Source organism: Poeciliopsis prolifica, unplaced genomic scaffold, assembly GCF_027474105.1.
Source record: "Poeciliopsis prolifica strain line A6 unplaced genomic scaffold, Auburn_PproV2 SCAFFOLD002, whole genome shotgun sequence".
Lineage (NCBI taxonomy): Eukaryota > Metazoa > Chordata > Actinopteri > Cyprinodontiformes > Poeciliidae > Poeciliopsis > Poeciliopsis prolifica.
In genome coordinates this window covers 1,045,399-1,061,401 of record NW_026562377.1, presented here as the reverse complement: position 1 = coordinate 1,061,401, position 16,003 = coordinate 1,045,399, and the positions used below count along the sequence as shown (strand labels likewise).

The 16,003-nt window shown below is 43.9% G+C and overlaps 1 protein-coding gene across 1 annotated transcript; it reads left to right on the top strand.

Moving 5' to 3' along the window:
- Positions 1-1,249: 1,249 nt before the first annotated feature.
- Positions 1,250-14,133, top strand: ntmt2 (N-terminal Xaa-Pro-Lys N-methyltransferase). The gene is made up of 4 exons (XM_055060094.1): positions 1,250-1,657; positions 7,884-8,056; positions 12,707-12,959; positions 13,756-14,133. The coding sequence occupies exons 1-4, from the start codon at positions 1,459-1,461 to the stop codon at positions 14,010-14,012; spliced, it is 882 nt and encodes a 293-aa protein (XP_054916069.1). The 5' UTR covers positions 1,250-1,458; the 3' UTR covers positions 14,013-14,133.
- Positions 14,134-16,003: the final 1,870 nt, after the last annotated feature.

Genomic DNA, 16,003 nt, shown 5'->3' with positions numbered 1-16,003 from the left:
CTGTCAGGAACCAGGCGGAGACATTTGTGTGAAGGGTCAGAAACGATTCCCAGGCAGATCGACTGATACTTTGGTTCCAGCAGATCAACGGCAAAGAAGAGAGAAAATAATTCACACAGATGCTCTGCTGATCCACTAAACCCAAACTGGGAATTCAAACTTTCTAATGAAGAGTGAAATTTAAATCTCTCAAGTTTAGTTTTGGTATTTGTTCACCAAAATAATTCATTTCTAATTTTAGAACAATGTTTCTGCAGAATCTCTACATTTCATGTTTATAGTTTCAAATTTGTTTTGAGATTCAAAGAGCAAAATAAAAGTCTACAGTTTTATTATTGTGAGCACATTGCAGACTGATAAGAACCACAACACTAAATGTCAATACAACTATCTCTGCACTGTGAATACTCACTTCATTTATTTATCTAGAGATGTGAGAATAAAAGGCCGGGCCGAGAACGGCGCCCTGAGGCGCTCCTGTTTCCCCGAGTCGCAATAAAAACATGTGAATGTGTCGGGATGGCTAACAGACCTTCAGAGGAAACAAATCGATACAAAAGACCAAATATTTATTAGAAATATTCAAAAGCTTATTTTACTGACCTACTCAGAAAGTTTATTCAAATATTTACTCTTTAACAGATTTCCATTGGAAAAGAGCTTTATTTGGCTTTTTAATTTGTTGGTGACTTTTTAGTGGCACTAATCAGGGGAACCGGGACGTTTGGGCCGGTTTCCTCTTTCGGGTTTTGTTTTCATGTCCCTGGAAACGGTGGATTGATCAATGACTGTCCAGCGGTGCACTGTTAATTATGTCAGGTCATAATTACATGATTAACAGTAATAGGCGGTGGGCAGGTCAGAGGCATGAAACTCCAGAGCTGAAATGATCCCCACTGCGGCGCCGGTCCAGTTCTGTTAGTGACACCAGTCAGAGCTCAGCATGGTGGGCAGGTCGCATCAGAGTGCCAACAGATATTCACACATTTAGGACTTACTGCAAGAGCCCTGGCATGATAAACTCAATGTATCATGATGTTGGTGCCAGTTTGCAGAGTGAAGATGATGCATTTCAATGTGGAACGTCTCCTTCCAAACCGTTTACTCACAGGAACGACTGGAGACCTGACGGCCAGATTAAAGTTGTGACTCTCAGGCCAAACTGTTGGATTCTCATGTTCTGGACGGGAATTTCAAACCTTTAAGCTGTGAAGTGAGGCGTCTTCCTGCTGGCCAGGACAGGTTTCAGCTCCAAGCCTCCCTCCCTCCCAGCAGGTGATGTGTAAATCTGGAAGGACCTCCAGAGTGAAAAGGATCTCTGCTGATCACTGAACACCGTCACAGGCGTGTTGATCACTCAGCCGGACAGATATAGCAGCGTCCCAGACTGGAGCTGCAGAATCCGAAGCGTCAGTCGCCTTCACGCCGTTTCTGGAGACCAACACTGGTGGAAGAAACATGGAGATTACCCTTGAAGACAAAAACCACAACTCTTCAGGAAACTTTGAGTTCAAGGCGGCTCATCAGGCGTTCAGGGACCGCTGGAAGGAGACGGACGACACCATGTGTCGCCACAGCATGTCCTTCCACCTGCACCACAAACTCCAGAGCGACTTCTTCGCCAGCTACCTGTACCTGATGGAGAAGATCCCTCTGGGTAAGATGCATCGCTCGCAGGTTGGGTCATTCGCTCCCTCTGAAGCTTTCAGATCCACACAAGGAAACATTTATTTAGACTGAGTAATCGCACCTTCACATCTATTAGTTTGAAAGATTAAATGAATCTTTGGGACTCGTTCAGAGAAGGTTGACAGTAAATTTTCTGAAATATTCAGGTCAGATTGTGTTCCTTAAATTCAAACTCTTGAGTTTCAGATTTTTGTAGAATCAAACAAGTTTACACAAATTAAAAAGATTCTGACAAAGTACATTTTATTCTAAAAACAACTAATTTGCATCTGAAGTTTCTTTACAAATTACAAATATGCATATTATTACATTTTAAATCATTTTTTCTAGATGCTAATTACCTTTTTCTATAACAATAATGTAGTAAAGTCAAATGGTGACATTTATGTGGGTTGTACGTTGTTCCTGTTTAAATAAAGTTCACCATCATATCATTAAAACAATTTTCAGAACATTCAAAGATTTTCTAAAACTGTTTCTATTAGATGTCATAAACTGAGTCTAAGTTAAGATGCTGCATGAGACATTAGCTCTTTAGTCATAGCACCAGCCATTATGGTTTTGATAGGACGATATTTTGATAATTTTGAACTGACGCTGAACTTCATCAACGGGCTGCAGACGAGCAGCAGTTCTACTCTCAGCTCCTCCCAGACGATGGAGACCCTTGTCTTATCCTCTCCAGTTTTTGGAAGCGCCTTAGGGACGGTACGGGCCTCAGACGGTACAACATGGGCCTCAGATGGTACAATATGGGCCTCAGACGATATGGGCCTCAGACGATATGGGTCTCAGACGGTACGGGCCTCAGACGGTACGGTACGGGCCTCAGACGGTACGGTACGGGCCTCAGACGGTACGGTACGGGCCTCAGACGGTACAATATGGGCCTCAGACGGTACGGTACGGGCCTCAGACGGTACAATATGGGCCTCAGACGGTACGGTATGGGCCTCAGACGATACGGTAAGGGCCTCAGACGGTACAATAAGGGCCTCAGATGGTACGGTATGGGCCTCAGACGGTACGGTATGGGCCTCAGACAGTACGATAAGGGCCTCAGACGGTACGGTATGGGCCTCAGACGGTACAATATGGGCCTCAGACGGTACGGTATGGGCCTCAGACGGTACAATATGGGCCTCAGACGGTACAATAAGGGCCTCAGACGGTACGGTATGGGGCCTCAGACGGTACGGTATGGGGCCTCAGACGGTACGGTATGGGCCTCAGACGGTACGGTATGGGCCTCAGACGGTACGGTAAGGGCCTCAGACGGTACGGTATGGGGCCTCAGACGGTACGGTAAGGGCCTCAGACGGTACGATAAGGGCCTCAGACGGTACGGTATGGGCCTCAGACGGTACGGTATGGGGCCTCAGACGGTACGGTGTGGGCCTCAGACGGTACGGTAAGGGCCTCAGACGGTACAATAAGGGCCTCAGACGGTACGGTATGGGCCTCAGACGGTACAATATGGGCCTCAGACGGTACGGTGTGGGCCTCAGACGGTACGGTAAGGGCCTCAGACGGTACAATAAGGGCCTCAGACGGTACGGTATGGGCCTCAGACGGTACAATATGGGCCTCAGACGGTACGGTAAGGGCCTCAGACGGTACGATAAGGGCCTCAGACGGTACGGTATGGGCCTCAGACGGTACGGTATGGGCCTCAGACGGTACGGTATGGGGCCTCAGACGGTACGGTATGGGGCCTCAGACGATATGGGCCTCAGATGGTATGGTATGGACCCTCAGACGATATGGGCCTCAGACGGTATGGGCCTCAGATGGTACAATATGGGCCTCAGACGGTACAATATGGGCCTCAGACGGTACAATATGGGCCTGAGACGGTACGGTATGGGGCCTCAGACGGTACAATATGGGCCCTCAGACGATATGGGCCTCAGACGGTATGGGCCTCAGACGGTACAATATGGGCCCTCAGACGGTACAATATGGGCCTCAGATGGTATGGTATGGGCCCTCAGACGATATGGGCCTCAGACGGTATGGGCCTCAGACGGTACAATATGGGCCTCAGACGGTACAATATGGGCCTCAGACGGTACAATATGGGCCTCAGACGGTACGGTATGGGGCCTCAGACGATATGGGCCTCAGACGGTACGGTATGGGGCCTCAGACTGTACAGTACGGGCCTCAGACGATATGGGTCTCAGACGGTACGGGCCTCAGACGGTACTGTCCTCAGACGGTACGAGCCTCGTATTGTGCACAGGCGATGTGATTGGCAGAAGACTGCATTCATTCACATAGATTTATGTCTCTGGATGAGCAAACGCGGTACTTTAAAACTCCTTGAATATTGTCTGAACCACGGTTTCCAATCCCAGTCTGCAGTAACCAGCCTGGAGGCTTACATGAGTTTTTAGCAACTATGGCAGAGGAGTGACTTCAGAGAAACTGAAATGTAAGTTGCATGACTGGCGCATTGACCGCAGCTCACACCTTCCTGTCAATATTCACCCCTAGTGATGAACACGCTGCCAATGAAGACACACCCAACTTGGCTGGACATGAACCGCCTAGAGTGAGACGTGACTTTGGCTTTAGGCGCCTTGAAGAGGCGGCTCATCTCAGCTGCTTGTGCTCAGGAATCTGTTTTCTTGGCCATAATTCATACTTGATGATCAGACAAGAAGATGGACCTGGTTATGAAGAACGTTTGCAGCTGAGAGTCATCCTGCTGAATCTCATTTCAACCACGTCAGACTGCGAGCCTGTGCTGAAGGACAAACAGGATGAGAGACACCGAGCGTCCTGCTCCGGTCCAACATGAGCTGGAAATGAACACAGCTGCTGAGTAATGGCACAAATTCCTGCACCAATCCCTGAAAATGCCTTTGGGGCGAGGTGAGAAACAGAAGCGGACTGGACAGCCTCCCACCAGGCGAAGCCACTTCTTGAATTGGAGAATCGGCCGTCCTGCTGACCCAGAGTGAACAGGCTGAGCCATCGGACCTCCTGATGGTTGAAATAACCCACAGCTCTCTGTTCTGCTCTGAAGCACTAAATCTTGCTTCAGTCATCAGCCCTGCAGTGAAGTGTCAACTATAAGTAAATTAAGGAAACTCAGCACAGAACCCTGAGGAACTTCAGCCACAGAAAGAAAGCAACACACCTTAAATGTGACACCCTAAGCAAAGTTCTTCTCTCTTTCAGCTTGTCAATCATCAGACCAGGAGCTGCAGAAACAGGAGATGATCCGCGTCTCGGCCGCTGTGAAGCCCTTTAATGGCCTGGCATGGCAGGCATGAAAGCAATAACTCATGTCAGTTGGTGCTAAACATGACCGTAACGGGCCCCGCTTATTATTTACAGCATAACGAAGCATTTCTACCTTCCACCGAATATTCCTGATTAAACTCCCAGAACCGAAGCTCAAACTGGAAACATCACATTTATCTTTTCCTTCACTGGTGAACAGCTTCTTTCTGAGAAGTTGAAAGGTCAGCACCTAACGAGCCGGGCTCTGGATGCGGGAGGCAGATGAAGACGGCGGCTCTGCAGACATCATGCTGGCGTTTCCTCGCTTTTGTCCTGCTCAAACTTTCTATACTTACCTTCCCTCTGAGTGTCACATGACGAGTGATTATCGAGTTACAGGAGATCCAAACAAACACGTGCTTCCTGAGCGGGAGGACACTCAGATTGAAGTCAGACATCTTTTCACTGGGATGGTCGTTATTCAGAACAGGAACCAGTCCTGAGAGGGAAACACGGAGCATCAGGAGTAAAGCAGGTGTTTCGCTTTCTTCTTGCCTGAGGCCGCACTTCCACTAATTAGCTAAAACCACTAACTAATTTTTCAGTTAGTGGTTTTGATAACTTTGAAAACACCTAGCGCACTTAGCTTTCCCTTAATTATTTTCCTGCTAAATTAGAGGTTTATTAAACTTTCGGTAGAATAAAGTTCAGCTTTTATTCTTCATGTAGTGAGGCTCTTAAAGGACATTTGACAGGGTTGAATTAGCGCGTTAGCTTCTGCTAAATGACTTCTTGGTGTCGTGCTTTAGCGCTAGCTTAGGTAATGTCTATAATCAGGGTCAGTCATGTGGTGTCTGTTCGGTCATGTGACATTGACTGCAATGTTTAACTGAACCAGAAAACCAATCTATGTAATATCCATAAGAGCTCAGAAGCTAGCTGCGCTAACCCACAAGCCCTGATCATAAACACTATTTATGCTAAGGTGTTAACATGGTAATTAGCATGAGCTAATGTTAAAGCACTAAATTGAACCCCATCTCTCCCCATGGTGTTGACACAACGTGTTATATCGCCCTCAACAGGATCACAGTTGCTACTGCAGAACAGAAACTGACTTTCTGTTTTTCAGGAAGTCAGTTTATAGCAGAACTTTCACTGAGTTTCAGTTTTATAGTTGAATATTAATAACTGTTACTGGTTTTGTTTTAATAGTCATGATTAGAAAGCATGCAGAAGATCAGCAGCAATGCATTCTGGGTACAGAATAAACAACTGATTGTTGGATGCCCAAAAATCAACAAATCTTCTGTTTCAAACTTTTAAAATCAATTCATTTAATATTTGAAGTACTTTTTAGACAGGATGTTTCAGCCAATAAAACACTGGTAAAAGTTTTTATTGCACTTTAAAAACAAACAGAATCAGGAAGGATTTCCTCTGGAGAGCGTCCAATGATCAGTGTAGGAAGCTACAAAGTATGAAGAATGCTGTTTAGATGCTGCAGCTGAGGAGGAGACATTCACTACATGACAGCTGGCTGCTCTGAAGCTCTGATCTCCACTCAAAGGAAATGTTGGATGATAATTAGATTAGCAGAGCTCTATATTTAGCTTGGCACGGAGCGACTCCTCCTGGCTCTCCTCAGCTGTTAAATGACATAACAGAAGTCCTTAGAACCAGTGATGAGCATTTATAGATGGTTTTATGAGAAAACTTATCCAAAGCAGGAAACCATCCAAAGCAAACATCTGAAATTAAGGAACTCAACAACTGACCTCCCAAAGTGTCTCAGCCTGTTGCTGCAGCTGATCTGCTGAGTGCAGATAAACCCTGGAGGACGCCGGCAGCAATACGAGGGTTAACGGGGTTAACGGGCCCAGAAACACTGACATACAGTCAGACATCAAAGAGGAGGATTTACTTCCTGCTTCAAAGAACGAAAGATCAGCCGGGAATTTTAAATGCATCCTTCATAATTTCACATCAGGCTTTTTAAATTAAACTCCAGTCCGTTTTAATCCTCTTGTCTGGTTTGTTTGGGAAGGTCTGAATGTGTAATTGGACTCCAATCCGCTTCCAAACCTCCGTTTCAGTTCGGTTGAAGTGAACTCTGGGTTGCCAGATCTGACTGAACGTCTCCAGCCAAAAGCAACGTAAAACCCATCCAACTCCCAACAGGAAAACAAAAACTAGCCCAAATTTCAACCCAAAATAAAACTTGTTGATTGTCCCATATGTAACTGACTGTGATTCATGTACATTTTGTTTGTTCTGTATTCTGACCAGAACCGTTTCCCACTGGGACTGCAAAGAACTTGACTCTGAACAAAATAAGACTTGAGTTTTTCTTCTCTTAAATTTAGATGTCACCCTGAGATTCCCATAGATAAATAAACTCATAAATTAAAAGTAGTAGCATTTTTAGAGGTTTTGTGCTTTTCTGCAAACTATTTAGAAATTTGTTTTATTTAAACCTGAAAAAAATGATGTGAAAAGCAGCCCAAATTTTAACCACCAGCCAAATGTGTTCAAAGGTTGAGCAGAAAGCAACCTGGCAACATTGCTCTGATGCTGCCCACATCCGTATGTGAACGCCAAGCGGCCTGGAGACCGCTCCAAAAGCAGGAAGTGGATTGCAGCGCAGGGAATTCTGGGTAAATACAACCAAAACAAATGTGTTAGCCTCGCTAGCAGGAAGACAAAAGAGAAACCCTTAAAATGTGATGCCTCCATTTTGTTTCCGTTTGGTGAAGAAGGAAGTCGTGCTCAGGGTCTTCCTCAGTGGTTCCTGGCGCAGCGCCCCCACAGGTGAGGAGGGGAATGGTACAGGTTGGACTGGCCAGCAGTGGGCCGGGTGGCATTCTGAGGTTCTGGTGGTCCCATCGTCCCGTTAGAGGCGCTGAACTTTCCCTTCATGATGAAGTGTTTGAAGCTGACAGTGTCTCCGGTCTCCGCAGTGAAGCTGTTTCCCGTCACCTGCGAGTTCATCAAGGGAGAGAAGCAGTTCTACTACCGAGCGCAGAAGTTCTACGAAGACGTCCCGGCCTCCGAGGAGGGCATGATGGGAGACTTCGTTGAGATTTCCAACGTGGATCTGGAAAGCTCCCGTCAGTTTCTGAAGAGGTTTGTGGTGAGTTGCTCAATGGCACTACGGCGCTCTGTTCATGCACCTGAGCTAAAACTGCTGTCACTCCAAGTTCAACAATGAAAGAAAATAATTTCATAATAAATTCAATAAAGATGATTGTTTTATTTTGTTAGTTTTTCTGCAGCTATATCTGAAATTCTACAACATGTTTATAAAAATAAACAAGATTCTGCTGTTTGATTTTGATGTTTTATTTCAAACAAAGTGAAAGTAAAATAAGCTTCACTTTTACAGTTTATTTCCACTGACAGGAATTTAAATATTGTTTACCAATTCTTGTGGTGTTTCAGCAATGTCTTTTTTTGCTCTTTGGAAAAGTAAAAAAAATGACAAAACAAATAAAATGTAAAAATTAAAATAAAATTTGTTTAATTCACTTTGTTGCTGCTTTCAACATATTTCTGGATAGATAGGAAGGATTTTTATTGCTCCTTTGTGGGTTTTTATCTGAATGAAGAGATAAAACCTCTTATCAATGCAGAAATAACGTCTGCATTGTGAGACATCGCCGGTTCTATCAGCCGGTTTCAGAGTAAACCTGATAATTCTGCTGCTTCTCCGTCAGCTTTGCACTTCGCTGTAGTTCTGGTTTCCCTCCACTGCTGGATCAGTTTCTCTGCTGCTGGTCGCTGAATATCAGAGTCTATTTTAGGAGAGAAATTCATCATCCCGTCTCTGCAGAAATAATTTCACCTAGATTTATGTGCCGTTCCTAAAAGCAGATAAAATTTGCTTAAGTTTGATGCAAAACCAAAATGGTGACCAGAACTCGGGATGAAAAACGTAGAAAACGTTTAGCTGAAATGGATTATTGCGTTAATTAACTTATTTACGTCTGATTTTAAAAGCATTTCTTATTTACTGAAAAACACCGCAATTGCAAAATTGTGTTTTTTCTACGTTAGCAGAATATCAACGAAGTTTTACGCACATCTGTAATGGAAACACAGCTAGTGACAAAGAAACCAAAGCAGCTAATCAGAGGTGAGTGGAAACAGCTGCAGCAAAGCGCAGGCAGCGGGAAATCAGGAGATAAAAAACAGCTGAGGAGGGAAACAGGCTGAGGGAAAGGTGAGCGATAAACACAACGGAGAGAACCTGAAGGTAACGTAATAAACTGGAAGAGCTTTAATCTGAAGAAAAGTCCAAATGCAGGCAGGAATACAGATAAAGGAGCTAACAGTGGAATAAACCCAAACAGCAAGAAGTGGTAATAAAACAACAAAGATCCAAACCAAAGCCACATATCATGACACATCTAGAAATAAAGCAAAATGGCAAGATCTGGTAATAAAAGAACAAAGAAAAGATCCAAACCAAAGCCACATATCATGACACATCCAGACCGAGCGAGCTGCCAGCAGCATGACTGTTCTAACAAGTTCTTCTTTCTCCCATTTGGACTTTAGAGTCGGGTTTTATTTTACTGGTTAAGGGTTTGAAACCAACTGAAGCTGATCCATCATTAAGTCTACATCTATTGTTTGAACTAGACGGAAACAAGTCAGCAATTTAAAATAAATACCAAAACTCCCTGAACAAAGCTGTACGAAGGGCAAAACCTTTTCTGTTTACTAATTATATTTGCTAAATGGGCCCAATCAGAATCCGGGCCAGTTGAGAAGGGCAGGAAAAATGAGCCAAACTTGGTTCGGATCAGTATTTGTTTTATGGTAGAGTTTTGATGTCCAGAGCAATGGGAACGATGGGAACGGTGGGAAACGATGGGAACGGATGGGAACGATGGGAACAATGGGAAACGATGGGAACGGTGGGAACGATGGGAACAATGGGAAACGACGGGGAAACGATGGGAAAGCTGGGAAACGATGTCGGTTCCTCGTTTCCTTTTCTCCTTGTTGTGTTTCACATAGAAATTTCTCCTAGTTTGAGTCGGAGAACAGGCACAAGGGGAAGGCCTGCAAAGTACGCAGTACTGCTTGTAATATCTTATAAAATCATAAGATATTTACTGACTTCATGAGTCAGTGAACAGAGCTGGACATGTTTCACAGTGAGCCAGAGACAAGAAAAACGAACTTTTCAAAAAGAACAGCAAAAACAATCATTTTTCTTATCAAAGTCAGGTTTGGAGGACCGTCGGTTCTTAGACAGGAAGACTTATTGATTTGATTTTGTATTAAAAACTAAAGATCTGAATGTTTGTCTGGATGATGTAAATTTTACGGCTGAGATAAATTTCAACCTGTCAGTGGAACATTTGAGTCAATTTTCTGAGTAAATCTATTTTAAATCATAAAACTGCATGCTTTTTTTGGATTTTGGTAGATAATTGTTAATATGATGACGTGTGTCTAGTGTTTGTTTCACCACCAGAACATTAAAACTCAGCTTCTTACAGGGTGATTATTTCTGGCATCAGTCCTCTGGCTTTATGCACGATATGTCTCAGGTTTTTAGGCAGTATTTTAAAAGATTCTGCACCTTTTCTAGAAAATCAAAGATTTTACAGAATCTAAAAGCTGCTGTTGCTCCAGAAACCGGGTTATAAATTAGATTCAAAAGAACTAATAAAGCTGATAAAACGACCTTATTTTGTCTTTGAAAGAGGCAAACGTGTCTAGATGAATATAAATAATAATCATGCGGCGGGGAGCATGCACGCAGCACATGACGGCTCTGTCGAGGTTTGTTTTAGCTGCTGGGGGTGATGCTGTTGCTAATTCTGGGGACATGTTTGGCCCAGAGACCTGCTTATATCCAGGATCTGTTAAACAGCTGCTCTAATTATAAACTGCCAACACTTTGTGCTTTAAAGAGCTTTTAATATAAACACAGCACCGCTCAGGAGTTATAGGGGCGCCGCTACTGGCTGACACTGCAGTACAGTCAGAACATAAACACAAACTGATGGTTTTCATTCCGAGAACTAATTCTACTGGCTGTCAACATGGTTGAAATTAACGCTTTACTGTTAATTTGCTGTAGCTGCTGCTGAATCATGACTTGCTGTCGGATCCTAGTGAATGAAACTATAAACTCGACTCTCTCTATATTTCCCTTCAGTCCAGTTCATGACAAAAAATCCACTTCTTACATTTCAACTGTTTGCTTCAAAAATAAAAATGACACAGATGTAATTTAGCCACAAAAAGAGTAAAACAATGAGAAAACCGTGTCTCCACTCCAAGTAGCTCCTGCACAGCGACACATAAAAGCTGCTTAACAAGTCGGCAGTACAAATGTACATATTTACATTCACCAGAGAGCCTTAGTGACGGATGCAATACATTCCTACACATGACAGTTTTAACTGGTAAATACTCATTTTTATCCTAATAAACCTGAATTATCATAAGGAATATAAATTTAATTTATCCCCAAACTGAATAAACTACAACTGAGTTTTGGCTCCTGCAGTTGATGCAGTGCTTTAGCGTTAGCTACGGCTAAATCCCATGTTAATGCATTTATGGTCAGTGCAGGTTAAGCACAGCTAGCCTGTTAGCCTCCACTGCTAATTGGATTAAACTGGCTTGTTTTGTAAAGTTCCTTCAGATGAGATGTTCTCATTTGGCTTCAGAAGCACTTCGGACCGCCTTGTTGCTGAAAACAAGCTGCATAAATGAAATTACATTACCAGATAAATAAAATGAACTAAATTCAATAATTGTTGCATGAATTTTATTACTATGGGATAAATAACAGAAAACAATAATCCTAGCTGTCATTTTATTCTGCACTAAACCAGGAAAAGGATTTCTTCCCTGAGGCCATGATTTATAATGTTTGCTTTTTAATTTAAAACACCATAAAATCTCTAAATGTTCCTGTATTCCCTGGATGTTCATTCCAGTTAAAAAGGAAGCTACTTGTTTACTTTGAACATTTTCTATTTAAATTATGACCACATGGTTCAGAATGTGAAAACCAGCCAGAACTTTCCACTTTTTAAACTTTAAGTCTGTGGTTGCATAAATTTCCCTTCGTAGTTGAGAAGCTACTTTAACACAGAAAGTACAGCTAATTGCCAATTATACAGTTTAATACAATTAACTCTTTAAATATGTCTAAATATAAAACACTAAGGTTTTATATTTAGACAGGATTTTGCGATAGAAACACCTTCATGAGCATTAGAAGTGGCAGAAAATCCGTCCGTGTTAAGCAGATGTGTAAATACAAGCAGAGAAATGTGGCAGTAATTCACTGAAACCAGGGGCTCCTCAGGGGCCCCTTCCTCCATCGGATCACACCCAGGGGCCCCCCGACGCAGAAGGGTTGGGCTGAGGTCAGAACAGCAAACCAAAGGGAAGAAAAGCCGCCGTGATTCAAGTCGAGCTGACTTTTAGTTGCTGACTGGTGGTAAAGTTCACTGCTTTGAAGCCCTGAGGAGCCGAACTGTTGGCTCCTCTGAACCCAAACGCCGCGGCAACCAAGCACAGAGCTTTATGGAGATTTTAAATATGGAAAATAACTTTACACGCCCATCCTGATGTCAGATTCAAGCACGTTTCAAGAGAATTTAACACCAGATGATTGGTTTTTAACTCTATGAGTTCCTAACTCTCAAACACGATCAAAAATAGGAGATAAAATGATCAGAAATATCAAAACCTTGAGCAATCAAGTTGTATTTTGACGCATCGTTGATGTAAGGTCTCCCAACAGGGGCCGGGGAAAGCCGGGACACACTGCGCTCTGGACTGTGGCTCCGGGATCGGACGCGTCTCCAAGGGCGTCCTTCTTCCCGTGTTTGAGAAAGTAGAGATGGCCGACATGATGGAGCACTTCCTGCTCCACGCGCACGAGGAGTATCTGGGCGACGACGCCGACCGCATCGAGACCTACTACTGCTTCAACCTGCAGGAGTTCACGCCTCCCAGAAACAAGTACGATGTCATCTGGATGCAGTGGGTGGCGTGTAAGTGCTTCCTGGTCTTCACTGAGGTTCCCTGATTGCAACTGAGAACTGATTCAAAAGAGAAATTTGAAAGAGCAATTCACACCAACCCGACTCCGGTCCGCTTTGACCCGACTCCGGTCCGGTTTGAACCGACTCCGGTCCGGTTTGAACCGACTCCGGTCCGCTTTGACCCGACTCCGGTCCGCTTTGATCCATCTCCGGTCTGCCTTGACCCGACTCCGGTCCGCTTTGACCCGACTCCGGTCCGCTTTGACCCGACTCCGGTCCGCTTTGAACCGACTCCGGTCCGCTTTGACCCGACTCCGGTCCGCTTTGACCCGACTCCGGTCCGCTTTGAACCGACTCCGGTCCGCTTTGACCCGACTCCGGTCCGGTTTGAACCGACTCCGGTCCGCTTTGACCCAACTCCGGTCCGCTTTGACCCGACTCCGGTCCGCTTTGACCCGACTCCGGTCCGGTTTGAACCGACTCCGGTCCGCTTTGACCCGACTCCGGTCCGGTTTGAACCGACTCCGGTCCGCTTTGACCCGACTCCGGTCCACTTTGATCCATCTCCGGTCTGCTTTGACCTGACTTTTCGTTTTTCCATATGTAATGGCATTTAGAAGGTATTATAAAATGTTATTTAAAGTGTATATACATTTTTAAAATGTTCTTGGGTTCCCCCTGATGGTGTTGGGGCCCTAAGCATTTGCTTAGCTTGCATTTGCCTGGGGCCGGCTCTGACCAAGACCACTTCAGAGGTTTTGAGTCAGAAATAACCCGGCTAACATTTTGGCTTCTCTTCCTCCAGGCCACCTGACAGACAAAGACCTGCTGAACTTCCTGATTCGCTGCAAGAAGAGCCTCCGCCCCAACGGCGTCCTCATCATCAAGGACAACATGGCGCGGCAGGGCTGCAAGCTGGACCCCATCGACAGCAGCATCAGCCGCCACCTGGACATCATGAAGGTTATCGTGTCCAAAGCCGGCCTGGAGATCCTGGCGGTGGAGCGGCAGGAAGGATTCCCAGAGGTCATCATGCCCGTCTGGATGATGGCCATGAAGTGAACAGCCTCCAATCAGAAACGTTTCACTCGACACCAGATGGTTTTAAGATGCTGGGAGGAACACGGAGAGTGGTTCTGGTTCTGTTTCCCTGCTGGTCCGGTTTTTCTGAGAGGTGACGGTGGATGTGGACCGGTCACGCATCGTCTGAGCCGCCTGTAGCTGCACTGATGCATCAGATGTAAATATTCTGTTTGAATGCAAGAACTTGTTTTATATTTTTAAGGATGATGTTGCTCATGAACTACATTTAAAGTTCTGCTGAAATTAAACTTTACTTTCATCCTCCATCCTGTAACTGAAAAAATTATAATAATTTTATTAAATACAGTCAAATAAATAAATAGCATTTTTATTTTGCTTCAATCAGCTAGCTTTTTAACACTGAACAAATGAAATTATGAATAAATTGCATTTATTAACAAATGATTATTCATCAGTTCATCTGTCTTTCAGATTTTGCATTTCTTACGAATTAAAGATTTGATTTAGTTTAATCACATTAAACTACAGAAACTGAAATATTTATTGTTGCAGTTTAAACTCAGAAACATTAAATTATTTTGATCATTAAAATGTTGGCCATAATTTTGGATCACATGACAAAATCATGTTAACCAAATGTAGATCACATCAGCTTCATCATGTTTAGTATGAAAATAAACAATTAGTTGTTAAACTATTTAGCTTGCTGAGTATTTAGTTTGTAGCTATTTAGAAACTAGGTTAATATAGCAAATGTTTAGTTTCAAATTAAATGTTTATCTTGCTAATTAAGTGATATAAATGAATAACAATAAGGTGAAAGTTTGAAGATTGAATCTCTTGGTTTTCTCTGATAAAAAGCTAAAATAAAGAAATTATTGCTGTTAAGTTTTGACTGTGCAGCTTTACAAACTGCATATGGAATAGAGAACATCCATAATAAATCCAGAGCCGTGTTTAAACCGGTAACCTCTCCACTCTGGAAGAAGAGCCGTTTAAATAAATCATTAAAAGCTACAAATTATTTACAGTTGAGCATAAAAGCCCGGTGGGCGAGCAGCAGGATGAGGAAGATCTTGTCCTCTCCTGGGACTCATCCTCCCCAGGATTATTGTGTTTTTATAAACAGCAGAGGCAGCAGATTGTTTTTGGTTTAATGGTTTTCAGCTGCAGCCTGAGGTGGATCAGATACCGGCCCGGTTTGAACAAACAGAGCCTGTTTTCATATATCAGCGCTGGCTTGTCTTCAGGTTCTGTCAGGTTCTGTCTGGATGAAACCCGTCCAGAGGACATCCATCCCTCCTGTGAGGCCCGGGCCGCCTGGCGTCACATGACCCTCCCTGCGTCTCCACATCCAGCATGAATTAAAGATCAAAATGGCCCAAAGTTAAACTTGTAGCTAATGGCAGCCAAATGTGCCGTCACCTTTTCAGGAGCGGTTAGCGTGGCTGACAGTCAGAGCTATCGCCTCTAATAGAGCTCAGCAGCCTGCAGCCGCTTCCATACATCAGCTGCAGTAACACTAATTTGTCCCGTCACGCCTTTCAGACCCACACCGAGCAGATCAGATGCAGAGTTCGTGTCTGGGAACACTTCGGCTCCACTGTCCCAATGAAAATATCATAAAACATAATATCCAGTGCTGAAAATTACAAATGATTACTTTCCTTCAATGACACTGTCCAGGAAAACTGTTTGCTTGGAGTCCCAGGGCCTGTCAGCAGATCCTGGTGCTGTGGCTCTAACAGGGTCTCTCTTCTGTTTGGATAGAAAGCCTGTTGTGACAGAATGAGAAGGTTCAGTTTCTAACCTCACATGAAATCGACATCAACAAGACAAGAAGCCGGAATCGAACCCGCAACCTTTGCATTTTGAGACGACTGCCAGGATTATTTAAACATTTAGCATCATTATTATTTAGAGCCGGTACTTTCATTGGGATCAAATAATTACATCCATTTAATTTTAAGGCAATTAGTTACATTTTTCTTTCCTACATACAGACGTTC

Coding starts and splice junctions, on each gene's coding strand:
- ntmt2 (XM_055060094.1), top strand. CDS start 1,459: ATGGAGATTACCCTTGAAGACAAAAACCACAACTCTTCAGGAAACTTT. Junction 1,658..7,883: donor GATGGAGAAGATCCCTCTGG/GTAAGATGCATC, acceptor CGGTCTCCGCAG/TGAAGCTGTTTCCCGTCACC. Junction 8,057..12,706: donor AGTTTCTGAAGAGGTTTGTG/GTGAGTTGCTCA, acceptor GTCTCCCAACAG/GGGCCGGGGAAAGCCGGGAC.